This window comes from Sceloporus undulatus, chromosome 7 (genome assembly GCF_019175285.1).
Source record: "Sceloporus undulatus isolate JIND9_A2432 ecotype Alabama chromosome 7, SceUnd_v1.1, whole genome shotgun sequence".
Lineage (NCBI taxonomy): Eukaryota > Metazoa > Chordata > Lepidosauria > Squamata > Phrynosomatidae > Sceloporus > Sceloporus undulatus.
This window is the reverse complement of record NC_056528.1, coordinates 20,954,516-20,980,108: the sequence shown is the minus strand read 5'-3', so window position 1 is coordinate 20,980,108 and position 25,593 is coordinate 20,954,516. Positions and strand designations below refer to the sequence as shown.

Here is a 25,593-nt window from a genome sequence, read left to right as displayed (position 1 = left end):
GCACTCTGGGGCCAGGCCTTGAGACCGGCCTCTGCTCCCGCCTTGGAGGGCTCTCCTAAGGCCCATTCGTCCTCCTCAAGTAAGGACAAGTCTAAACCCAAGGAAAAGGCCTCCAAAGATCCTAAGATGTCTGATAAGGCCAAAGAAAGATCCTCAAAGGACTATAGTTCTGAGGCTAGTAGGTCCTCCAAATGGAAACATACCAAGGACAGTCTTCCTCCAAGAGGGATAAGTCCTCCGATCGTCCAGCCTCTAAATGGGCCTGTTCAGCTTCTCCTACACCGAGATCGAGCCGCAAGGAGCCTTCTGCCAGATGTAGAGCCCCAGCGGCTGCTCAGGGGGCCGATCCAGAGGCTTCGGTATCGACTGCAGTTCCCAGTCCCATGTCTTGTAGATCGTTCGTCTAGACTCTGACTCCAAGTCTGGGGAAGAGATGGACCTAAGTCGGGCTTTCAATGTGAGCCCACGGGATCATGGTTCTCCATCCCAACACAACAGGGCCTGCCTTGGGACCAAGGCAGATGAGGCGGCCAATGTTGATGTGGACATCTCCCTCCATGATGACCACCTCCAACAATATCCTGATTTGGTCTTTGACTAGGATTCTGGGAGGTATTATTTGCCAGTGGAGCCGGAGGGCCTACGGAAGAAGTGGCTACGCTGACTAGGTCTGATGGGAGCGGCAGTCCAACAACACCTGAAAAAGGACCACTGCTTGCCCCCATCTCAGACAGTTTAGAGGTAGGAGATAAATGCGCATGCAAAACACACAAACACACAATTACTGAAGAGGCAAAGCTGAATAGTCTTCCTCGTTTATTGAGAACGTATGACAGCAAACAAAATAGTTAGTCATAGCCCAAAATCAAACTCTCATCACAGACACCGAGACCAAGAAGAGGCCGTTCAAACCAGAGACTACGGGAATAGTTAATTCGGTTTAAAATGGAAAGGAATCAGCAGTGAAGCCACTTCACCCCTCCCCAGCTTCCTTTCAGGTGTGAATTGGAACAGGAAACCTGGGAAATAGACACAGCGGTATTTTGGGAAATATCCACTTTTCATCTCTCGGTATCCACTGGGCTTTGGTTCCAGGACTCCTGTGGATACCAAAATCCATGAGTGCTCAAGGCCCATTGGAAACAATGGCATGGTAAAATGGCGTCCCTAACATCCAATGACAAAATCAAGGTTTGTTTTTTGGAATTAGCATATTTTTGAATATTTTCAAGCTGCAGATGATGGTATCCATGGATAAAGAACTTGTGGATACTGAGGGCTGACTGTACTTTCCTTTTGCATTCTTGGTTACATCTGGAACCAAGGAAAAAATTAGACCGGCACAAGAATAGACATTTGAAACCAGAACGGAATCACCAAAGCAGCAAGCTTCTGTTTATGAAGCAAGGATTTAGCTCACTTCCATATCAAGAGGCTCTGTAAAAGGTTTTGTATTTGGGGAAAGCAGCTATTGAGGCCTTCTGGCCAAGAGAGACAAAACTCTCTCTCATTATATTTTGGTTTTCACCTTTCACTCAGGGATGTGGGCTATATATGTGTGTGAGAAAGGCTTGCCAACAGATCCAGATCTCTTCAGCAACGTTGCTGCATTGTCTACCTTCACATCTCATGGACAAAGTGGCTCCTTGACCCACCAACTGAAGAACTCAAAAGTAGTTTTGGAAGGGACTCCAAGGACCAGCTAGTCCAGCCCCATGACTTGTAGGAATATACAACTAAAGCACACCTGGAAAATACCCATCTGTTTAAAAGCTTCCAAAGATGGAGCGTCCATTGGCTTCTGAGATCATCTATTCCAGTGCCAAACTGCTCTTACAGTCATTACTTTCCTCCTACTGCTTAGGCAGCATCTCTTTTGTCATTTGAATCCATTGGTTCTTGTTCACTGGAGAAGAAGAAAACAAGATCACTGCATCTTCTTCTCTAGAATTAATAAACTAATAGTACCATTCGATTCTTTGGTCAGATTTCATCTGGAATACTGTGTCCAGTTCTGGGCACTACAATACAAAAAGGATGTTGACAAGCTGGAGGATGTCCAGAGGAGGATGACCAAAACGGTGAAACCTTTGGAAACCATAAAATCCTATGTGGAGAGGCTTAGGGAGCTGGATATCTTCAGCTTGGAGAAGGTTAAGTGGTGACAGCCCTGTTTAAGTATTTGAAGGGGTGTCAATACTGCAAGCAAGCTTCTTTTCTGCTGCTCCAGAGAACAGGACACGGAACAATGCATTCAAACTAGAGGAAAACAGGTTCTACCCAACGTTAGGTAGACCTTCAAGACAGTAAGATCTGTTTCATAGTGGAACTCCCTCCCTCAGAGAGTGGTAGTCTCTCCTTCTTTGGAGGTTTTTAAACAGGCTGGATGGTCATCTGTCAGGGGTGCTTTGATTGTGTATTCCTGCATGGCAGTATGGGGTTGGACTGGATAGCCCTAGGGTTCCTTCCAACCCTATGATTCTGTACTGATTCTAGGGACAGATACAGTGGGGATACCCCAATTTAAGGCAAAGCGGGAGCCCCCTCCAATACCAGAGCACATGCCTTCAAAGGGTTTTAACCCATGAGTTTCTGCCCTAGCACAAACAATCTGAGGCTAGATGACCTCATGGTATATCTAGCCTTAAGCTTGGAAAAGCATGCTGCCCATGGGACTCTGGGAGGTGTAGTCCAAAAAACTGCTTCTCTTATCAGGTTCAAGAGCAGCAATAAGGAAGGAAAACATTTTGTGTTTTCAAGTCACCAAGGGATACGAGGAGATCCATGGCTAGCCTTCCCAATCTAAGTGCAAATGGGGAAACGCTCACCTGTTTTGTCCCCACACAAGATGAAACAAAAAGGATACCTGAACAGAGTAGCAGGAGGAATGGAGTTCTACCTGGATCTCAGAAATTTGAGGGTGGCTGTGCTGAGCTTGAGAGATATGGCATGAGCTCTCGGCTCTAATGGAAGTTTATGATTGAAATGGGATGGAGAAGGATGTTGCAGCTCTGTACAAAATGCTGAGCGCACCAATCCAGGGGAAGTCTGTCATGCTTAAGATCTCACAGAAATCTACAGGACAAGATAGCTGCAATTATGGCAATTCAAGCTCAAGGAAAGTGTGAATCCCAGACACAATGAAAGGCAATCCCTCAGAACTCTATACTCTATATAAAGTTTTTCATTGCAAGATCCAAAGTGGGGTAGCCAGCCCTTCAGCTACTATGGATGTTCATACTCCCCCCCCTCCCTCCCCTGTCACCAAGCATGGCCAATATTAAACAAATCATGGGAATCACCTGCAAGGTTGTCTAAAAGAAGGACATCTGACATCCCTAATTCAAGTTAGATTCAGAAGCTACAGTTAGAACAAAAACTGATCCTTTGCCTCTTGCCTGGTTTAATAAGCCATAGCAGACAATTTTTAGTCAATTAATCAAGAAATTAAATTAAAGAAATGCCTCTTCTAAGATGGGGCTTGCTACCCAGACTTTTTGGATTTCAATACTGAATTTAAAAAAATGCTGCTCAATAATTGATTCAGGGACATGTTTTTAGTTGAATAAGACCTTTTTAACTACTTGCCTTTATTATGTTTTGATATGACTTCAAGTTAATTCCCACTGATGTCTACTCTGTGATAGGGTTTTCCTGGCAACATTTCTTCAGAGGAGATTTGCCATTGGTTTCCTCTGAAGATGAAGGAGTACGATTTCTCCAAATGTCCCAGTGGGTTGTCCGTGGCTGAGTGGGGATTCGAACCCTGGTTGCTCCAGATCCTACCCCAACTCTCAGTCCACTACACCATTCTGGTTTTCACCTAAGTTCACCTAATTCTTGCAATTGGAATCCATTGCAACTGAAAGCTATTCTCCCTCTCCCCATCTTTCCATGCTACCAATGTTTCCCTGTGCATTTTAGCATCTTTTTCCTAAGCCCTCAGCCCTAAGAAATGGGAGCTGGTTTCGCTAGGTTTGAGTTGGAGGAGAGACAGGGAGAAGCCTCTGTTTGGGCTCTTGACTTATGTAAATACAGGAGTATTTCCTCCTATTGTTAGCTGAGCAGCAATGCGCCATTTCAGGCCAAAGCCTAGCCAAATGGCAACCGCTATGATGAGCCTAGGTAAGAAGTCCATCTATTTCAGGCACTTTTGAGAGGTAGGGGTCAAGTTCAAATTATCTGGTATGAATGACAAAGTGGGTTTGCCTTGACAGAAACTGTATTTATGAGAAGAGTGCTTTACTTTTGCCACAGGAGTGAATGGCAGAGCCAGAGATCTCTCACCCCATTAGGCATCAATGGAGAAAAGTGAAATTATGCACTCACAACACTGTTGATGTGGGACTTAACTTGCCCTATTCCCCCTTTTCCCCAGTGAGCTCCACTTGTTTTTAGCACTGTGGGTTTGGTTGCACCCCAAACAATGTGGCCTGTTTCATCGGAGTAGCTCCGGATCATTTTCATTTCTGTTCCCTGGTCATGAAAAACATGGCAGTAATGATAAATCCCTAAGGAACTTACAATTCATCATTTTAAAATAAAAGGACTCTGCTTGGTTTTGTCTGTAGTTTACAACAAAGAATACAAAACTCCAGAGACAAGATTTTTCAGGATTCAGTCTTTCACAAGATGTACACTTTCTCTACTTGGGAAAGGAGGAGAGAGAAAAGTTAAATTCTGAATAACTTGCACCTCTCCACATTTCTCTGATTTTATGGCATTAAAAACTTCCCACTCACATCCGGAAATTAATTTGCAGTACAAAATAACAGTAAGGGCAACCCAGGCAACCCATAATCCACTCTTCTTTTCCCCTCAGTGACAAATATTGATTTGGTTTTCAACCAAGGATTTCAACAGCTGGACCACTAGTGTTCTTTGAACCTTACTGGCCTAACAGCCACCAGCCATGTTGGCTTGGTCTCTGCTGCACTTTGGGGCCACAGGTTTGGATGGCCAAGAAGATAGCACTGCCACTAGCTATCAAGTCAGGGCAGATCAAGTGATCAATAAGGTTCCACCTGGCTCTACAAAGCCAGCTGTTTTGGCTTGGCTCCTCCGCCTGGTCAGGTACAAACAGGAGCATCTGGACTGCTGGCTGGCCAATGTAACCACTGTGCCGCCAAGGGGTGAACATCTGGGCAAGGCATTAGCTTTCCAGAATACCTTGGAGGGTTGCACCACCAACACACACAACATTGTGTTAAAAATTTGTTTATCCCACATGCAGTCTGGGAGTGTGAGGGCATTTTCACCATGCTTTAGTCCCCCTTCTCTGCCATTTTAGGTCCAAAAGATTCCTTTTTTAAAACAAAAGGAAGTGAATAGAAGTCACCTCTTGTTCCCTTCTTGCTAAAAAAAAAAAAAGGCCTAAATTTTATGCCCCAGCGAGCATACAAGGTGGCAAAAAAACAGGGCATTGGGGGGCACTGCAGGGCTTCACAGTACCCATGTGGCCGGTGATTTACACTTTGCCCACTCCTGGTATATGTCTTAAAAGGGGACCCACCCAAACACTGTGTTACATTCAGATGTAGGCACACACCACCAGACTGGCAGAGGGCTGAGGAGATACTGCCAAATTGGGTGAGTTGTATTGTGGAAGGCAAAAGGATCTCTCCCAAATATGATGGGGCCCTTTCCTGGAAGAGACCCCCTTCTATCTGCAGAAAGGCAGATCCTGGAGCCAACCTGTTGATTTTGAACCAAAATCCTTTCCCCTCTCCTTTTTTGTTGTTGCAAGCATCACAAGACCGCATGCAAGACAAATGGCAGAGCAATCACCTGGAAGTTTAAAAAAACCACTGGTGGAGGCAGATAGGATGGGAGAAGAGTATTTCCAAATTACAGCCAGGTTGCCATGTTCACCCTCCATTTGTGGCTTTCAGTTCTCTCTACAAAAGGTTAACAGACACACATCATGCTATCATTGCTTCTTCTTTCTTTCTTTCTTTCTTTCTTTCTTTCAGAGAAATCATACTCACACAAACTCCAATTTGTCCTTTTCATTAAACAAGAAGGGAAAGTGGGGAGCGAATCCATTATTCAAAAGAAAGCCGTTTTTGTTCTCCATGTGCAAAATGGTCTGCCCCAGCAAATTATGCTCAGGAGCACTGATTCTCCCTCATTTGTCGAGGGTCTTTTTAGACATACACACACGCAAACACACATACAATGAATTAATCAAGAGCTCCTTCCAACAGCTAAGCTGGTGAGAAAGTCCAACCTATGTACAGTGAGCTGGAGAGACGCTGGAAACGGCACAGGTGGGAGGTGGATCACCACACTCTCACCTCTATCTTGACGTGTCCATGTTCTCATCCATATAGTTATTGCAGTGTTCTATGACGTTCCTAGAAAGGGAAATGAGGAGGAGATAAGGAAACCAGCAAAGTGTCAGCCTTGTGAGCCAATTTTGGTGACAAGCCTCACAATAAACAGATTTGGGGAGGTGAAAAAAACACATGGGTAAAATGGTATTATTATGAAGCCTTGGTGCAGTGGTGGGTAAGCTTTTTAAGAAGTTGTAATTCAGAGACTTAGGCCTGTTACAGACAGCCAAAATAAAGCTGCTTCGGGTCTCTTTGGAGGTATGCTATTTAAATGATGCATGGGTCTTAAGAGTCCGGAGGTCGCGCCAAAGCCACACTCCATTCCTAAGCACTGGAGGGCAGCTTTGGTGCAGCTTCCGGATTCTTAGGGTGCATGCATCATTTAAATAGCATACCTCCAAAGAGACCCGAAGCAGCTTTATTTTGGCAGTCTGTAACAGGCCTCAGACACTGTGTGCACAGGTAAGAAAAATACACAGTGGTTTTTTATTTGTGGGTTTTCCACTTTCTTGGAGATCCTGTGCCTCTAACCCCAGCTAAGGTGGGTTTTTTGTAGGGTTTTTTTTCCTATTAAGAGGATAGTACTGAAACGTGGTCAGTAAACCTACCGTCCCATTTCCTTTGTTTCTGGTCTCGCTGAAGCCATTTTAATCATATCCCTCAGGAGAAGGAGTCCGCCTTCTTTGATCAGCAGGGGGCAGTATTTTTCAGCTGCATATGGAAAGGAATAAAAGATGGTTGGCTCCCATTTCATAGAATCATAGAGTTGGAAGAGACCGCAAGGACCATCCAGTAAATCCAAATCAAAGCATCCTCAACAGATGGTCATCCAGCCTCTGTTTAAAGCCCTCCAAGGAAGGAGACTCCACTACACTCCGAGAAGTGTGTTCCACTGTTGAACAGCCCTTACTCTCAGGAAGTTCCTCCTAATGTTAAGGTGGAATCTCGTTTCCTGGAACTTGTATCCATTGTTCTGGGTCCTAATCTCTGGAGCAGCAGAAAACAAGCTTGCTCTATCTTCAAAATGACATCCCTTCAAAATATTTAAACATATATCCCTCTTAACCTTCTCTTCTCCAGGCTAAACATACCCAGCTCCCTAAGTCTCTCCTCGTAGGACATGGTTTCCAGACCCTTCACCATTTTGGTCGCCCTCCTTTGGACACGCTCCAGTTTCTCAACATCCTTTTTTAATGGTGGTGCACAGAACTGGACACAGTATTCCAGGTGGGGCCTGACCAGAGCAGAATAGAGTGGCACTATTACTTCCCTATTCTAGACACTATACTTTTATTGATGTAACCTAAAATTGCATTGGCCTTTTTAGCTGCCTCATCACACTGTTGACTCATGTTCAACTTTGGTCTACTAGGATTCACATGTAGCCAGGTGACTCCCATCCTATATCTATCCATTTCATTTTCATGTTTATTTTTTGCCCTAAGTGCAGTACCTTACATTTCTCTGTGCTGAAATTCAGTTTGTTAGCTTTGTCCCATTTGATAAGCATTTGTTTCCACCCTCTCTACTTTATAGCAGTGATAAAACTGACCTTAAAAATGTGGCTTTTGGAAACAAATTAATGCTTTCAGACATTGAGTGGTGGTGTTTCTAGTGAAGGAACACTACCCAGTAGACAAATTGGGGAAGAGATAAGGAAAACAAAGAGGAGCAGGAAGAGAAGATGCAGGAGAAAAAAAGATGATGGAGGGAAGAAATATGTCCCCTAGATTAATAAAGCAACTGTCTACTATTAATAAAACAAGATGTTACATTCAGCCCAATACAGTCAACCCTCTACATTTGTGGGTCTAACTTTTGCAGATTTGATTATTCACATTTATTTGCTGCCACCTCCTATGCTGCCCTAATGCCATTTTTAATAGGGACTGCAAGCCTCATGGGATTGAGAGTCTACAAAAGTGTGTCAAGGCTTGTAAGTACCTATAAAAAATAGTTTAGGGCAGCAGGAGAGGCAACAGCAAGCCATGCCAGCTGCCTGCTGCTGTTCTTGTGAAGGAATCCCACAATCTCTAAGGTACTCATGGTGAGCTTAATCTACAGATCATACTTCTTGTGTGCGTTAAATATGGTTTGGGAGGGCCTAGAGTTATTTGTGGTTTTCCTGCTTTGGAGGTCATGCCCTTAACCCTAGCAAATGTGGAGGGCTGACTGTATATTATTTCCATCAGGAGGCACTCTTGATGCGGCTGGTCTATCATAAGCAGGTGTGACATGGGTGGGAGGAATGGAGGGAACAAGGAACTTACGATAGACGGAGACGAGGTTGTAGAGGGCCCAGGTAGCCCACTGTTGACTCACAGGAGAAATTCCTTGAGGTATAAGTCTTAGGATTGGCTCAAAGGACCTGTGCAAACAACCCCAAAAGGGGAGGAAAGGATCAGCATAAAGTGGAGGGGAGGGAAGATGGACAGCACACATCTGTGGCTTTTTTACAAGGCGAGGAGATACCAAAATTTTAGAAATTTTTCTGTCAACAAAAGTAATTAAAACACCTTCCAGGAATCATTTAATCTCACAAATCTATCTTTGTTTCTGAGTTATGGAGCGATGTCTTAACGTTTGCAAACAAGTCTGCTGGAAATTGTTGCCACATGATAAAGCATGGGTCTGGAATGCAACAGCTTTTTAAACATCTGGCCAGATTACTGCACTATTTATTTTATACAAGCTGCCCACCGGTAGTTGATGTTTCTCCTGGAATTGACATCCCAGCGCTGAATGGCTGCCCACATCCTGTCCACAACTTCCTCTCTGCGGGGCTCAGAGATCATCCAGGCTTCTGGTCCATCAAACATGATATGAGAGAGAACCCCACACGCATTGTAGGACACTTCGATGCCATCAGCTTCACTGTCCAACAGGTTGCTGCCGTACAACATATCACAATGGTCAGTCTTTCCATCTCAAGCAAACAGCAGGGGTATCTAAAAGACTTTCACTGTGAAAATTCTGCATGCCCGTTTCAATCTTTCATGGAGGTTCTCATGCCATCTGAGATTTGTTTAACTGGGACATGGAAGAAGGCCCTCCCTTCTCCTGCTATGACTAGAACTAGACCAGCTTTCTGTGACTTGGTACCCTCCAGATGCATTTTACTCCAGCTTCCAGAACCTCCCTCCCCCTCTGCTATCAGCAATTCAACACACTTTGATGGCAAGCTTAATCTTCATCACTCTTCCACTGCCCCATACTTGTTTTCCAGGAGCCATTAGCTCTGCTGAACTGTTCATTTTAATTTTTGTTACTTCTGGATGGTTTCTTTCTGTTGCCTATGAACACAGAAAGCCGTCTTTGATGTCACCTCTAGGCCATCTGTTCATTGAGCTCCACATTTCCTACATTAACTGGCACTAGCTCAAAAAAGATGTCCTTGTGATATTGAAGACTGAACTTGGGTCCTTCTGAATGCAAAACAGTGGCTCTATCATGGAACTAAAGCTGTGACATAAACCTTTGCAGCTACTTTCTGATGAGCAGCACTATTTATCCATGTAGTTCAACATACACAGCCAATGCACATTCCTCACTGTACAATGGAACAACTGACAGGTGCACTGTCAGATAAACAATGAGTTGCAGCATGACATTATTCAGTGGAAGGATGCTGTAGTGCAACCACTGAGTAACTATGCTAGTGAAGATACACTCTGTAACCCCAATGTGGGCTCTTAGCCCCTCACTTTCTCCCCCTTTTCTCAGCATAATTTTTGGCTGTGAGGCCCATTTAACACATCACTAGTGTGGAGCCGGTATCAGCCTATGTTCCTGTCTAGTCTTATCTAGGGTAGACTGATCAAATTGATTAGATTTATCTACATATTGACTCACCATGAAACAACTGACTGAATGGACCAATTCTAGTTGGGATGCCAGCCTTTAAATGCCAGCGACAGCAGCAATAAAGAGCCCTTGAACCCTTTGAGCGACAGCAGGAGTGCCCTCACCTGAACACAGTGATGAACTGGGAAGTCATGAGCTGCGGGCGGAGCTCTTGTACCTCAGCAACGTTCCCCAGAAGGCCCAACATGTTGCGATGCAGCTCCTGCTTGTTTGGAAATTCCTGAGGAAAAAAAGAACCAGAGGCAGCAACAGAACTCAGAAAGGAAGCCAAAGAGCCGGATCCAAATGCATGCAAACTCACAGCCAAAGCCAATATATCCTGCATAGTGAACAGAGCCCTGGTACCAGGCAGATGGGTTTGGGAGTCCTTGTGATCACCAAGGCTAAACATTATCAGCTGTTGAACAGAATGAAAGATCTAGTTTATATTAGTGACTTTGCTGGATACTTGCTCGACAGTCTGATGCTGGGAAGAGATGAAGGCTGAGAATGGATTGGGGGAGTGAATATCCCTCTGTTGCTGACTTGCTTGTATAGTTCTCATAGCTGGTGTGAGGGGATGTGTCATCTGTGTGCTCTTTGTTTTTTCCTGTTTGCATCTGCACTATACAACCCTTGGGTGTCCATCTTTCATTGCCCTTGCCTTGGGCTGTCCAGCTATGGAGATATATCTAGCTATGGGATTTGATCTGATTGCTGGCCAAGGGATAGAATTTATTTGGGAGGCCAGTTCTACCACTGGCTGTGAGGGGCTGCTAGAGCTCATCAGCTGAAGAGCTGGAATGCTTCCCTGCTAATGCTATATGTATGTCAAAGTTATGTCAACCGGCCTGATGCTTCAGGTGTGGAGTAGCATTCAGTCTCATTATAAGTACCAAAGTCACATTCAACTGCTATGTAGTTAAATGTATGGGTACAGAGAAAAAGAGCATTTTCCCTTTGCCTCAAGCAGCAAAATGTCTTTGGTGGGCCTTCTTGCCTGCTCCTAAATAGCCTTCCTCAATCCAGCAACCTTCAGATATGTTGGGACTAAAGTCCACATTGCCACAAAACATCTAGAGGATGCTACTATTGTGCCACCCTCCAGGAGAGCAGCAACACAAGAGTGTTTGGAAAAGGGCTTGGCACTCCTGCCATTCAGGTGGTGGTGTCTCAGCCATTCTCACTGAACAATCAGCCAGTACAGATAAGACTGGCAGCAAACATTCCTCAGCCATTGGGAGCAATGTCTATCTCCCAATCTGTGGAAAAGGCACCCAAGCCAGCTTCTGGAGATTGTAAAAAGCTTTTTGGGAAGCTTCTTGGTGTTCTTGTGTGTTTATGCTTGCAGTGACAGTGGAGTTTGCCAATATAACAGCATTTAGGATTTAGAACTTTGGCTCAGAAGGAGGCCTTGTGAATAAACTGTTTCACCATTCTCATCACTCCTATTCAAAGCAGGTGGAGAAAGAGAGAAGAACAAGGTCCCATGAACTCAAAGGATTTATTGAGAAAAGATTAATCTTTTAGGAGAATGATGAGTGATTCTATTTTGTAGCTTATTTATATACCGTGTTTTAAATGTTTTTAAGGCCCAAACTCCACACTCACCTTCAAGCACTCCAAGAAGAGCTTCATACCACTATAGTTGAGAAACATCTCACAGTTGTTAGGGGTCTCGTCTGTGATGTTCCACAAGGCACTCCAGGAGAACTCCATCACCTGGTCACACTACAAAAGTAGCAGAAAAGAGAAGAAACATGGCTTAATCTCAGGGGATGAAGCCTAAGGTGTGAGAAATCTACATACAAAAACCATTCTACAGACATGACAACCTTTAGAAAGAAGTAAAAAGAAGGGGAGAACTGGAGTGTTCCTGCTCTAAATAGTTTATATCCATTTCACACCACTTTGTCATGACTCCACTTTGAAAGATCCTGGAACTCTGTCTCCAGGGTACCCTGAATACCTGTCTACACTACAAGTTAATCTTCAATCCCTCTCTTCTCAACTGTGTTTGTCCCTTTGTATGGAGGGAAAAACAATCTGGAAATAAATAATTTAAAACAAGCAAAATGCCAACTCAAAACCAGCCAGGGCTTAGAAAAGATGATAGCATCTAGAATCCAGGCAGCCCAGAAAGTGGCTGTGTGATAGCAAGAGGATTCTCAATGCTGTAACCCCACAAAGTATTTTTCTATGTTCTGGAGCTCTTTTGCCAGGCTCCTGATGATCCAGCTATTTGTTTTTATGAGTCACTCTGTTTTTTATGGGAGATAGATCTTACCGTTTTATCCCCCAATTTCTTCTGAATGAGCTTCAGCATTGTCTGTTCATAGAAAACAAGGAAAAATAAGTTCAGAACTCACAGAAAGGGAGATGAAGGTCAATGTAAAGTGGGCCCTTGATATCCACTAAGGTTTGGTTCCAGGATCCCCCGTGGATACCAAAATCCGTGGATGCTCAGGCCCCATTAAATATCATGGAGAATAAAATGGTTTCCCTTATATAAGATGATAAAATCAAGGTTTCCTCTTTGGAATTTAAGCATTTTTACTGTAGATGCTTGAATTTGTGGATAAAAAATCCTTGGATATGGAGGGCTGACTGTAATCATTAGAAAAGAAAGTTGAATTGGTAACACTTTAGCTCCAGGGATTCGTAAGATAAAGAAACAGCGTTGGTTTCTGGTCTTTGAATAACTACATAAAAAGCACATAATAACCACATTAAAAAGTATTCTGTTTTTCATATCATGCACTCAGAACAAACTTGGGACTACAGGTCAAAAAGTTTTGTTTTTTTTATTAGGAAGGACCCATGGATGAAATAGTATTATAGGCTGGATGTGACATTTTGTCTATATTTTTCAAAATCAAGGGCCCTAAATCCTGTATTTTGGAAGGGTTATGTAACTGGTACATATGAATTGGCACTTCTCTTTCTTCGCTTTGATTTTTAACACCTTTGCCTGATAATGTAGCCAATGGATCTCTGAATGCTTGCATGATGCATTTTATGTATTTCAGTTGACTGTTTTGTGAATTTTGGATATTACTGAACTTAATTGGTACAATTTGGGGCCAGGCGATCTGAAAGACCCCATATGAGGCTTTTCAGGCTATAAGATCGTCTGTAAAAGCCTTTTTCTCAGTCCCACTACCTTCCCAGGGGATTGGACTGGATGGCCTTTGTGGTCTCTTCCAACTCTATGATTCTATTATTCTACATTTGACACAGGGGAAAGAAAAACTTGACCTATTACACTGTTCGTTCACTTTCTCTTTTCCTTGTGGACCCCAAACTCTGGTTCTTCAGGTGTTCTGGACTTCAACTCTCAGAAGACTCAGCCACCTTGGCCAACTGTCAGGGATTCTGGGATCTGAAGTCTGAAATATCTGGAAAGTCACAATAGTTTGGAAACAACTGTTGTAGCTCTGATTTGTATTTTCTAAAACCCTACAATGTGGTATTTTTGGAACGTTTCTACTGTTGTTTACTGAAATTGATTTTTGGTGTGCATAGTTTATACAGGGCAATTCCTCTAAATTGTGATCTTTACTCCTGTAGTGTGTGATATCTAAGACCCAGCCCCTTCTGTTTTTGTGATGCTGGGCCAGAATTTTTCTCCTCCCTACCTGGACTTACTGGGAAATGAACTGGGAATCTTTCACATGGAAAACAGGTGCTCCATCACTGAGTTATGACCCTACACCCAACATCTAATGTCCCTGAAATGTCTCTTAATAGCATTTTAATAAGAGGAGGAGGGCATATTCCCCTTCACCTCTGGGCAATTATGTAAAAACACCCGCCTTTAAGGGTGTCTCCAGTTCAGAAAACCTATGACCCTCAACACAGATGAAGGAAGGGTTAGAATATCCATTCAGCCTCGGCAAATGTTAAGTGCCCTGCTCTGAGACCATACCTACCATGACAAAGCCCATTTTGCCCACAGCCTCCTTGTGGTCATTGTCCACCTGGCACACCAGGGCATTGCACAGATGCACAGCAATCCGCTGGATAGACTCATCCTGCCGCGTTGGGTTGAGGATGTTCAGGAGTAGTTCATTGACCCGGCGATACTGGAACTCCAGCTCCTCTGGGATGCTGAAGTTGCACAGAGTCAGGCAACAGTTCCTTTGTACCTGGGAAAGCAAAGCAAAAATGTGTGCTTGTATGGGGTGCCAACTAAAAAACCTAGCTTATTTCAAGATTTTTACTTTCCTCCTCAGCAAGAAAGGGCCAGAGCAGATGGGCAGAAAAGAACGTCCTGCGTCTGCTCAGGCCAGAAGTAGGTCCAAACCTTGCTGACCGCATGACCCACTCCCAAGGGCCATGCAAGCAGGGGCTGAGAGGAGTGGGATTATGTAAGGTCCTTTTTGCTCTGGTCCAAAGGACCAGAGTGTGGCTTTGGCGTGGCTTCTGGACACTTTGGAGGCATTTGTTGTCTAACTGGCACACATCCAAAGCAGCTGGAAGCTCCTTCATTCCGACCTTCTGTTTCACCTCAAAGAATTCTAGGGGAGCTTACATACAAACAATCAAATTGACTGATTGTCATTGTCCATAAGTTGGTCAAATTGGGCTGAAGTGTATGAGTCCCTTATGGTCACAGAAAACAAAGAGAACGGACTTCTGGTTGGTAATGGCATTCCATTGAGAAGTCCCCTGTTGTGGCTGTGAGGGGACAATATGATCAGCGTGGTGAATAGACTGTTGGAGACAAAGCAGGTGGTCAAGAACTATTTTCCTGGCATGGGGGGTATGGAGGGATCAGTTGTGGGTCCATATCCCTGCTCTTCATCTCACTAGAACCTTGGATCAAATTGGATTGCCAAGGCAGAAAGAAAAGAGGAGAGATATAGGAACTGAAGGACTAGCCACAGCTGCACAGATTCTACCCTGGACAGTCAGGGATGTTACCAATTTTTAAATTATATGTGAGTCTAGCATTATGGGTTTTTTTTTTAGTGCTCTTTGTAGACACTGTCAATTAACTTTGGCATTAAACTCCATATATAAATTATCTGAAATATAAAGATTTGCTGACAGAGGTGGAGAAAAGGAGAAGAAACAGATTGAAACAGAAGAAATACCTTTTGCTGCAGGTTTTTGAGTCTCTTTGCAGTGAGAATGGTGGCAGCCTTCACTTGTGGTCCCTGTGAAGTGCCTGCCACTACAAGCACAAGTCTTTCTGAAGTCAGAGTGAGATGCCCGGCATTGACAGCCTGGGTGTCTCGTTCTGACGTCAGCAGTGGCAGCAGGCAATGAATGGGAACCATGTGAGAAAATAGCCATCTGTCCTTTGCTGTAAAACCCAAAAACTCAAAGCAAAAAAGAGCAGGAAAGGGGGCCAGAATGCTCCGGGGTCAGCCTGGAGGAGCAACATATACATTGTGAAGACATGACGAACAAGACATAAGAGACAACTTATCAAAACAAATAGTAATGTCAAGGCTCCATTGATATCTAACCCTATGAACTTGGTGTGGTTCTGCTTACAGTGACTTCCTGGTAAGATTCCATGCCGTTCAGCACCACCTGGATGACCTGTCGCCGTAACATAATGCTTTGCTCATGCCGATACTCTGAGTTGGTGAGGTAGAAGAGGACCGCACTCCCCGTCACTTGGATGTTTTTATCGTATTTGTGACACTTGAGTGCAGTGATGACTAGCTGCAAAAATGAGGTATGTACATTATACCATACGTATGTACCTTTTCCCCAATCTTTTGCAATATTTTCATCTTTATGAGAGACCTCCCCCATCCCCATTAGAAATGTTTCATCTCTGATAATTTTCATTTATTTATTTCGTTTATGGTAGTAAATGGCATAGTAAAATGCCATTATATTCAATGATATTATACATAAAATGGCAAAATCAATTTATACATTTTAAAAATATTTTCAGACTGTGGATGATTGAATTCATGGGTATGGAGGGACAACTGTACATAATGAGATAACTTGGAGGTGGTCTAAACATGAAATTAATTTATGTTCATATAGACCTTATAAACATAGTCTGAAGGTAATTTTATACAGCTTTTAAAATAGTTTTGTGCATTAAACAAGGTGTGAGTACACTGAACCATCAGCAAACAAAGGTGTCCCTATCAAAGCCATTCATTAAACAGATTTTGAATGTTGGAGTATTTCAGATTTCAGAATCTAGATAAGGGATACCTGACCAGTATATTGTGCATGTTCACTAAATAACCATGTCCAGGATGCCCTAAATCTAGCAGACCAGATTGGGACCTTCCTCACTGAAACCCATATTCTCTTACCACTCAGTGGCTCCTCTTCACACAGAGCTGCACACTCACCTTAAGGGCCCTTAGGAGTTGGTTGCAACGCTCAATGCGGGCAATGTCGAAGAGGAGGTTAATGGCTCGAGACGTAATTTCAGGCCGGTGTTCTGTATAGGCCTCAATGGCATTAAGAACCTGCTCTTCATTTTTATCTCCTGTAACCTAACATAGTGAAATGGAAAATATTCAGACATGAGAAAGAACAGGAAAGGCAAAGTGTAGGGTTCTGAAAAAGAGAAGGGCTGGGTTTCGAATTTGTAATTAGCCACAGAGTTTGGAAGGCTGGGATGAGTAATTCAGAGGAGGGGACCAAGTATTATCATCATCATCTTATTTCTTTATATCTGACCTTTTTCTCCCCAATAATGGGGCTCAAGGCAGAAGAGATCCAAAGAAAAAGACCTCCTCACCTCCTGACACAAGTGGTTGCCAAACTGCTCTTACCATCAAGAAGTTCCTTGTAATGTTCAGTCGAAATCTACCGTTACTTAAAACCACTAGACCTAGTCCCACCTTCTGGGGCAGCAGAGAACAAATCTTCACCCTCCTTTCTGTGACAGCCCTTGGGGTATTTAAAGAGTATTTTGAGTAAGAATTACCCTGGCAGCCTATGTCTTCTACACTGACTGGAAGCAGGCTAAAGGGGACCTTGAAACCGTTACAAAAAGTGAACATCTTTTGTTATCGGTTCTCTCATCTTTTGTTCTTCCTTACCTTGTAGGCTGGGATGTGTGAGAGACGGCAGAGAGAGGTTTCAAACAAGCCCAGAAACTGGAGTGGCCGCTTCAGATTCCTGAAAGGAGTGATGCTGCTCTCTTCTGGATTGGTGCTGGAGAAATATATTGAGGGGGGAAAACAAGCAGACTTGCCATCAGAAAACCTGGAAAATTGCTTTTAAAAAATGAATAGTTACACATGGCTCTAAATAAGTTGCCAATTTTAAATTTTAAAGCCCTAGGCAACTGAGCTCCCTTTCAAGCCCTCATTTCTTTTCACCAGCCTGCTTAGCATCTGCCTTCTAGGAAGACTAGGCTTCTCACCCAACCAAAGTGTGACAGATTCCTTTCCCCAGGCAGGTCCTGCAGTTCCAGCTCTTGGAATCCAGATTACCTCCCTGGACATTTGCAGACTTTTCTTTCCCTCATTGATTTAAAATTTCATATGAAAAACTTTTTTGTTTTCCAAAAAAGTTTTTGGCATTTTTAATATTGTTTGATAATTATGTATATTTTGATTATTTACATCACTCAGTTTGCTTATATTGCAGTGCCTTCTGCATTTCTGTCTGGATGTTTTTTTAAAGAACTGTAACGCATTGCATAGTTTCGTATTTGTACTACTCCTTCTTTCCCCTGTGTGTATGTGGCAAATGTGGCTAACATGACCAATAAACTTAACACCCTTCTGAGGTCGGTAAAATGAGTATCTAGCTTGTTGGGGGCAATTAACGTATAGTCATAAACCACTTATGGACTGCTTAGTGTGGTATGAAATTGTATATAAATGAAGCTGCTAGTGCTAACACGGCTATGGCACTGAATTATAATTTATTTGTAATACTGTCATATAATTATATTATTATATCATTCATACTATTACTTATAATAGGTTTTTTTATCACTGGCATCACTGTCATGAAGTTCAGCATTATCTGTTAAAACCCTTGACCTTAGCAGGCAGTCAGTGGACAAAGGCCTGCCTGGATAGGAAAATCTTCACCTGTACGCTGCCTCATAACAGGGCCGGTCCTGCTTAAACCCCGTTCTGGCCCTCAAGACTGGGCCTGCCATCCTTACCTCGTCTGGCCCACTTTCTCCTCTAGGCATGAGGAAGTGCAGTTCTCCAACATGGTGTGGCCTGAGATATCCAGAGAGATGAGGTTCACTAGGTTCTCCACAAAGAGGTTCAAAACCTTGCGTGTCAATTTGAATTTGTAATAGCTGCAGAGGCGGTCCCGAGAGATATCCAAGTGCCTGGCAACAATCAGAGAGGGAACAGCTCATCACCTACCAGATAGTCAGAACATATAACACCAACACTGGGATTAACATCTTTTGCATTCTTGAGATACTTTACAAGTACACTGAATAATAAGCATGGTACCAAGTGTGTTCAAATTCCATACAAAGAGCAGAAAGGTTGCTTCTTGTGCAGAATCTTGTGTCTTGCTCTGCAAGTTTCCAGACTTTATCATTCATTTGAAATGTGGTGCTGGACAACAGATACCATAGACTGATAAAAAGACAAATGGATGGGTCAGAGAATAAATCAAGCCTGATGGTGATGGTGGCTAAATGGAGGCTGTCCTACTTTGGACATACCATGGGACAATGCAACTCATGGGAAAAGTTGACAATGATTGGTAAAGTGGGAAGCAGTAGAAAAAGAAGACCACTATACAGGTGGAGTGATTCAACCAAGGATGATCACTATATACTAGGAGAAAGGCAGGAAATAATTCTTTGGCTCTAAGCTAGAGATATCGTGGCATTATTATTAATTATAATTTAAAGTCTTGTAGCAGGCATTTGTTAAGTGTGGTTCCAAATTAATGATTCTATGACTCTAGGATTTATAAAATCGCTTTGCTCATGTGTATAATATTTATTGAAGTGATTAGCAAACAGAACTAAAAAATATAAAATGAGCAAAAGGTTTCAGCTTCCTTTTTATTATGGTATTGCTCATAAATATATTATATTATATATAAAGTTATGTTATAAGTTGTTAGCTATTACCAGGATGACTTCAACTTATGGTGACCCTATGAATGAGAGGCTGTCAAGTGTCCAGTGTTGATGGACACTTTTCAATTTGTGCAGCTTGAGGATGTGGGTAGGATCCTTAGAGAGGCGAGAGCTACCATATATGTCTTAGACTCTTGTCCTTCCTGGTTTATTAAACAAGCCAGAAGGGTAAGAAAGTACAGCCATCCCTCTGGATTTTCTGACTTCCCATTCACAGTCTTGAATTTCCATGGACGGGAAGCTAGGAGGGACAAAATGGCACAAGTGCCCACAGCATATATATATTGTTAGTTGTGGAAAGAGGTTTGCTGAAACATATTTAAATGCTCTTTAAATGTCTCTATTCTGGTACCAATTTTTCCTAGCCAAGTAATGGCCAGGAGTTATGCACGTAAATAGCACTATGCCAAATGAAGACTTTCAACTGGGGATCAAGCATGTGAAAAGCCATCAGCTAACCTGAGCTTGCGCAGCTGAGCTATGACTTGGATGTGCTCCTCGCAGAGGTCTGTGTTGTAAAGCACTAAAGAAGCCAAGCTCTCTTTCCATTGGGTCATGAAAAGAAGGTCATTCATCTGGATCCCTGAAAGATCCAGAGCCGTCAGGGAGGCTAAAGGACGGAGCAAGGTCTCCACATTCACCCCTTCCGTCATCCGGCCCAGGTTGAGGAAACGCAAGCGACTGAAGCCTTCAAAGGTGAAATCTTTGACCAAGACTTGGCGGGTGGGGTTGAAGTCATCTTCGCAGCCTGCAGGGTTTTCCTCTTCATAGAAAATGTTGGCGCAACCGAAAAGGCTGAGAGACACGAGGGTGGGGCTGAAGCTGCCCAGGGTCTGGAGGCTCTTGGCTGTTAGCTTCTCACAGTTGGTTAGGAAGAGCTCAATCAAGTCCTACAAGACAAGAGCCAGGGAAACACTTGGGAAAAGTTACCCTTAGGGATGGTTTATTCATTTATTTCTACTCTGCTCAATATCTGAAGATCCCATGGTGTCCTAAGATTATATTTAAAATTCCTTTAACTTCTTGGAGGTGGTATAATGAAAAACATGTGAGGGGAATTCCATCAAACTGCTCATTTAAAAGCTAATCCATTCCCTGTGAAGGCTTCCACTAATCCCACTGCTGCCACCAACAGTTGAGGATGTCTACCTGTCCCACCATTATGGTATCAAACGTGATGGCCTACATCTTTCCAGCCACTATGACACTTGTCCCACTGCTATGGCACCAAATGTGGGGGACCATCACCTGTTTCACCACTATAGCATCAAATGTGGGGACCTTATAGATGCCCTCATGGCTCCTGTGTGAGACTTATACAAATAAATTCCAGCAATGGAAACCATCACCCTTGAACTAATGCTGCTACCATGCTACCACACCTCTGAACTCAGTCACACCGACAACAGTATTGTAGCATTCTCAGAGGCACAACTGTATAATATAAGAATTATTTTATTGAGGACAAGAAGATAGTTTTTCTATCAAGCCGAAAGATGATTAATCGAAGATTCTATTGATAAACAGCTCAGAGTTTTCTACTTTGACATTATTTCAAGCCTTGCAATTAAACAGAAAGAGCTAATTAGTTCTTTATGTTGTACCTGTTTCTGAATGGCTTCTAAATCTTGATCCTGTACAATGTCTCCCTGCAAATGGATCCGTGCCAATCTGGTGCTCCGAGGATCTGAGAAGAGGGTGAAGAAGTTCTCGTTGTGCTTAAAGATGCTATCGCCGTTTACCAGCTCCACATACCTAACAGAAGGGATAGATGTCAATCAGGGAAGGGATGTTCGTTAAAACAATAAAAGCCCTGCAAGAAACCATTTGATTGTTTCTTATTGTAGGGGTGGGCAACTGTGGAAGGTGGGACTGCATTGGTCCCCTGAGGAGATCTTGGCGTGTGACACCCCCACAAAGTCTTTTGCCTCCAAATTCTCTCTAGGGGTAGTCTCACAAAACTACAAATCCCAGAATTCCATAGAATTGAGCCATGGCAGTTAAAGCAGTGTCAAACTGCATTATTTCTGTAGTGTCGATGCAGCCTTCATCACCATACCCAGAAGTTTTGCATTTCTACTGCCAGTCACAAACACAGCCTGCTTATAAAGGTCTGTCCCTAGGCACTTCACTCCATGCATCTGAGGAAGTAGAGTTACGTCTAGGGCTGCATCTGAACTGCAGAAATAATCCAATTTGACATCACTTTAACTGCCATCGTTCAGTGCTATGGAATTCTGGGAACTGTAGGTTTTAAAGCTGAGATTAAGTGGAGTGGTGGAGGAAGGTTTCGAGAGCCAGCATAGCATAGCAGGTTGAGTGCTGGACTATGACTCTGGAGACCAGGATTCAATTCCTCATTAAATTCTGGGAACAAACAAGGAACCTGTACCATAAAAACCTCACCCAGATGCACAGTGAGTATAAATACCAACAACTTACTCATTGACGAGTCTGTCACAGATCTCACTTGGAAGGAATATATCCGGGTGGAGACGGAGGGTCTCATTGTCCAGCAAGTAGAAGAGGGTCCCTTCCAAATTGTGAAGACAGTAATCGGTACACAGGGTCATCAGGGACTCTGGGCTGTCGGAGGCCATTTTGTGGCAATAGAGGGGGGAAAGAGGGGAGGGAGGGGGAGGAACGTGAGGCGAGGAGGCAATTGGCACTTTTTTCCTCCCCCCGTAGAAATTCCCTTCCCTTCTTTCCAGATTTCCGAGTTGACTTCCCAATTCTGTCAAGGCAGCTGCGGGAAGAGTGAGAGAAAGAGAAATCAGCTATTTTAAAAAGCCATTCAAGGGATAACATTCCTCATTCCCAGTAAAGACCTGATTGAATCAATTGAATGACCAACGTATTTATTTATGTATTGCTTATTACAATATCTCTTCCCCATCTCATCTCATTTCAAAAAGGTCTCAGGGCAGCTATCCAAGTAAAATGAAAAACAAACAAGTTAAAAGCAGTTTGAAACAATAAAGGTAGTTTAAATACAGTAAAAGCATATGACGCAAAAGACCTCGCAGAACTATAGATCCCAGGATTCCACAGGATGGAGCTACAGCACTTAAAGTGAGGTCACACTACATTGTGTAGATGCACTCTCAGTTAACATCAACCACCAAACACTCAGTATCTCAGTCTGTGTTGTTTCCAGCCTCAAAAATCTTAGCTTTCCACAGACATACATGCTGCTTTACAATATGCTATGAAACTGTTCAAAGTCATTTGTAGATAGTTAAAAATCGGCAGTGAAGGGAGATCACAGAGTTAGATGACAGGTGGTAAATTTCCACTTCCTCCCTTTCTGTAGGATCAGCATCAGGTGACCTAAGACAACTCACTGCTTTACAGGTAAATGCCAAGGTTAGCTGGAGCAGGACAACTTTGGAAGGAACCAAGTGCATCTCTTTAAGCAGGGCTGAAAACAAGACTCTATACCTCCTTAACTGGAGTGTCACCACAGCAAACATATCAGGAGTTTATAAACCACTAACTGCATCCCAGACAGATTTAGGGTTGCCAGGTGTCTCTTATTATCTCTGTTACTTGAGATCCAGTAGCCCTGCCCCTATTATAAGGCATATCAGGTATTCCATGGATGGAAAGGTTTTTCTCTGGTAGAGATTGAACAAGGTGCCAAACAGTCCTGTAATTTGAAGGGTGGCCTCTTCATAAAGACAGAAATGTGGGCGTTATGCAATTTATGAAAATAGATAATATGCTAATCTTACAGAGTATGTTTAGCCTGAAGAAGGGAAGGTTAAGAGGTGATGTGATAGCCTTGTTTAAATATCTGAAGGGATGTCATGTTGAGGATGGAGCAAGCTTGTTTGCTGCAGCCCCAGAGAACAGGACATGGAGCAATGTATTCAAGCTACAGGAAAAGAGATTCCACCTAAACATCAGGAAGAACTTCATGCCTAGGAACAAATATGTTGCCTTCTAGTGTATTCTACACTGTAGAAATAATGCAGCTTGACATCACTTTAAGTGCTGGAATTCCTGAGATGTGTAGTTTTGCAAGGTCTTTAGCCATCTCTGCTAATGAGTGCTGGTGCCTCGACAAACTACATATCCCACAATTCTGTAGGATGGAGCCATAGCGGTTGAAGTAGTGTCAAACTGCATTATTTCTACAGTGTGGATGCACCCTACGGTGCAGGGAATCAAATAATCCCTTACTCCGGCTGCATCTGCATTGCAGAAATGAAGCACTCTGGCACTCCTTTAACTGCCATGACTCCATGCTATGGAATCCTGGGATGTGTAGTTTTAAAAGGTCTTTAGCCTTCTTGCCCAAAGAGGGCTGGTGCCTCACCAAACTATCCATCCCAGGATTCAATAGGATGGAGCCTAAGTGCTGTTAAAGTGCTGTTGAACTGCATCATCTTCCCTTTTGCTCCCTCACTCAGTCTGCATCCGTATTGAGAAAATAAAGCACTTTGGCACCGCTTTAACCGCCGCAGCTCAATGCTATGGAATCCTGGGACATTTTAGAGTAGAGGAAAAAGGAGGAGAGTGCAAATCCTGCGCTTCCTCTCCCTTCCCATCTGCCAGCATTGGATAGCCTGGGATCCACGCCTTGCAAAAGTCTTGAGCCTTCTTGCCCAAAGAGGGCTGGTGCTTCAAGGGATCAGAGAGATGGAAGAGATTCCCTGAGGGTCATCCAGTGTGGACCCATAATGCCATGCAGGAAGACGCACACTGCAGAAATCATCCATCTTGAGACCCCTTTAACTGCCCTGGCTCAGTGCTAGGGAATCCTGGGAACTGTAGTTCATTCCAGTCTCCACAATTCCCCAGCCCCCTCTTAAAATCCAAGCTCTGCTCTGCTCTGGGCCCCACAAGAAACTCCAACTCCCAGAATTCCATAGCCTTTGAGCCAGATAGAGTTAAAGGGGTCTCAAACCGGATTATTCCTCCAGTCTGGATGCATCCTGGTTTAACCTCCTCCTCCTTTCACCCCTTCCTCCATCTATGTATCTATCCTCCATACACTCACCTGCCTCCCCAGCTCTATGGGTGAGGATGGGTCTGCCTTGGATCTGGTTCCGGTTCCGGAGAAAGGAGGGAGCGGAGTCCCGGCTTCCCACCGGAGCTGCCTCTTCTCCTTCCCTCTCCTTCCTTGGCATCAGCCGCTCCACACACTCACACTCCAAACACGGCCGCTGTCAACAAATCCGCGCGTCACTTCCGGTCAAAGGACCACGGTCCTTCTCAATCTCTTCCCCCTCCAATTGGGAAACAAAAGCTCCGGAGGAAGGTTCCGGGGCATTAAGTGTCCCCCTCCAGGTCTTTCCAATAGAGAGGCTGCTGCCTTGAATCCTGTGGCTGGGAGAATATAGATATTATATGAATTCAATGAATGTAATGATACAGTACAGTATTGGCTCTAAATACAAACTCCTGTCCTGGAGCGCCCTCTGGCGGCCACTATTGGCATCGCGCCTCAGAGGATGAATGAGGCCACACCCCTCAGGAATTGGTAGCCAATCAGAGCGCAGGAAGGGCCAGGCATCCTGTCCTGTTCTATGCCTTGCTAAGCTATTCTGTCCTGCAATTCCAGAGGTCTGCTGCTCTGTGTCCCAGACTCCTCCCCCTGAACCTTGAGGGGCGTGGCCCCATTCACCTGGCCCTTCCTGCGCTCTGATTGGCTGATAAATAATAAATAAATAAAAATATATAATTATATATGCATATGGCCCTCCTCTGAGACTATATATATATATATATATGTGCATATGGGTTTGCCATGGCCCTCCTGTGACTTGCCCAAGGCGAGACATTGCGAGCGCAAAAGCGAAATTGCGAGATCCATCCATGGCCGATAGTCTCCACAGGAGGGCGCCCGAGAGAAGCCTCGTAGCCATGAGTCATGAAGCCTGCAGTGCGCAAAGGGCGCCACCAGAGGGCGGCAGAGAGCAAGACAGCAGCCACAGAGCCCCCTTTCGCACTACAATTCCCATCATCCCTGGGAAAACATGGCCGCCACCGCCCCTGAGGGCCAGAGGATGATGGGGATTTCATTCCAAAGCCTTTTGAGGGGCTCCTTCTGCATCGCCTGGGGATGATGGGAACTGCCCTCCAAGGCCCCAATACTGACATTCAAGTCACCAATAAAATTATACATACTATTATATATAACTGTGTATATATAATATTATATATGTGTGTACAGATATATATATATATATATATATCTGACTGTGTGTATAATATTATATGTCTATGTGTGAATTGTGCATCTCCAGCTTCTTCCATGACATAAATAAAGGAATAAATAAGTAAAACATGAGCCCCACACAGAGCTGCATCTATATTGCCTTCCATCCCCTCAGAGATGGA

General features: G+C 43.7%; 1 protein-coding gene across 2 annotated transcripts; it reads right to left on the bottom strand.

Moving 5' to 3' along the window:
* Window positions 1–799: 799 nt before the first annotated feature.
* ZER1 (zyg-11 related cell cycle regulator) lies at window positions 800–24,594 on the bottom strand. 2 transcript variants are annotated; one of them, XM_042479176.1, is made up of 16 exons: window positions 24,251–24,593; window positions 21,688–21,991; window positions 20,850–21,000; window positions 19,705–20,135; window positions 18,295–18,471; window positions 17,213–17,327; window positions 16,514–16,660; window positions 15,684–15,857; window positions 14,111–14,326; window positions 12,466–12,507; window positions 11,790–11,909; window positions 10,304–10,419; window positions 9,036–9,224; window positions 8,606–8,703; window positions 6,944–7,046; window positions 800–6,356 (listed from the first exon to the last, which is right to left on the bottom strand). In XM_042479176.1, the coding sequence occupies exons 1-16, from the start codon at window positions 24,378–24,380 to the stop codon at window positions 6,299–6,301; spliced, it is 2,571 nt and encodes an 856-aa protein (XP_042335110.1). In that variant the 5' UTR covers window positions 24,381–24,593; the 3' UTR covers window positions 800–6,298. The 2 variants fall into 2 exon arrangements, with proteins under 2 accessions (XP_042335110.1, XP_042335111.1); XM_042479177.1 differs by lacking the exon at window positions 12,466–12,507 and having other exon boundaries at window positions 24,251–24,594.
* Window positions 24,595–25,593: the final 999 nt, after the last annotated feature.

Excerpts from the sequence above, each read along its gene's own strand:
- ZER1 (XM_042479176.1), bottom strand. The coding sequence starts at position 24,380 with ATGCCAAGGAAGGAGAGGGAAGGAGAAGAGGCAGCTCCGGTGGGAAGC. Across the intron at positions 21,001-21,687 it reads TGTGACAGACTCGTCAATGA|GTATGTGGAGCTGGTAAACG; the intron begins GTAAGTTGTTGG and ends CCCTTCTGTTAG. Across the intron at positions 10,420-11,789 it reads TCTTCTTGGAGTGCTTGAAG|GAATTTCCAAACAAGCAGGA; the intron begins GTGAGTGTGGAG and ends TTTTTTCCTCAG.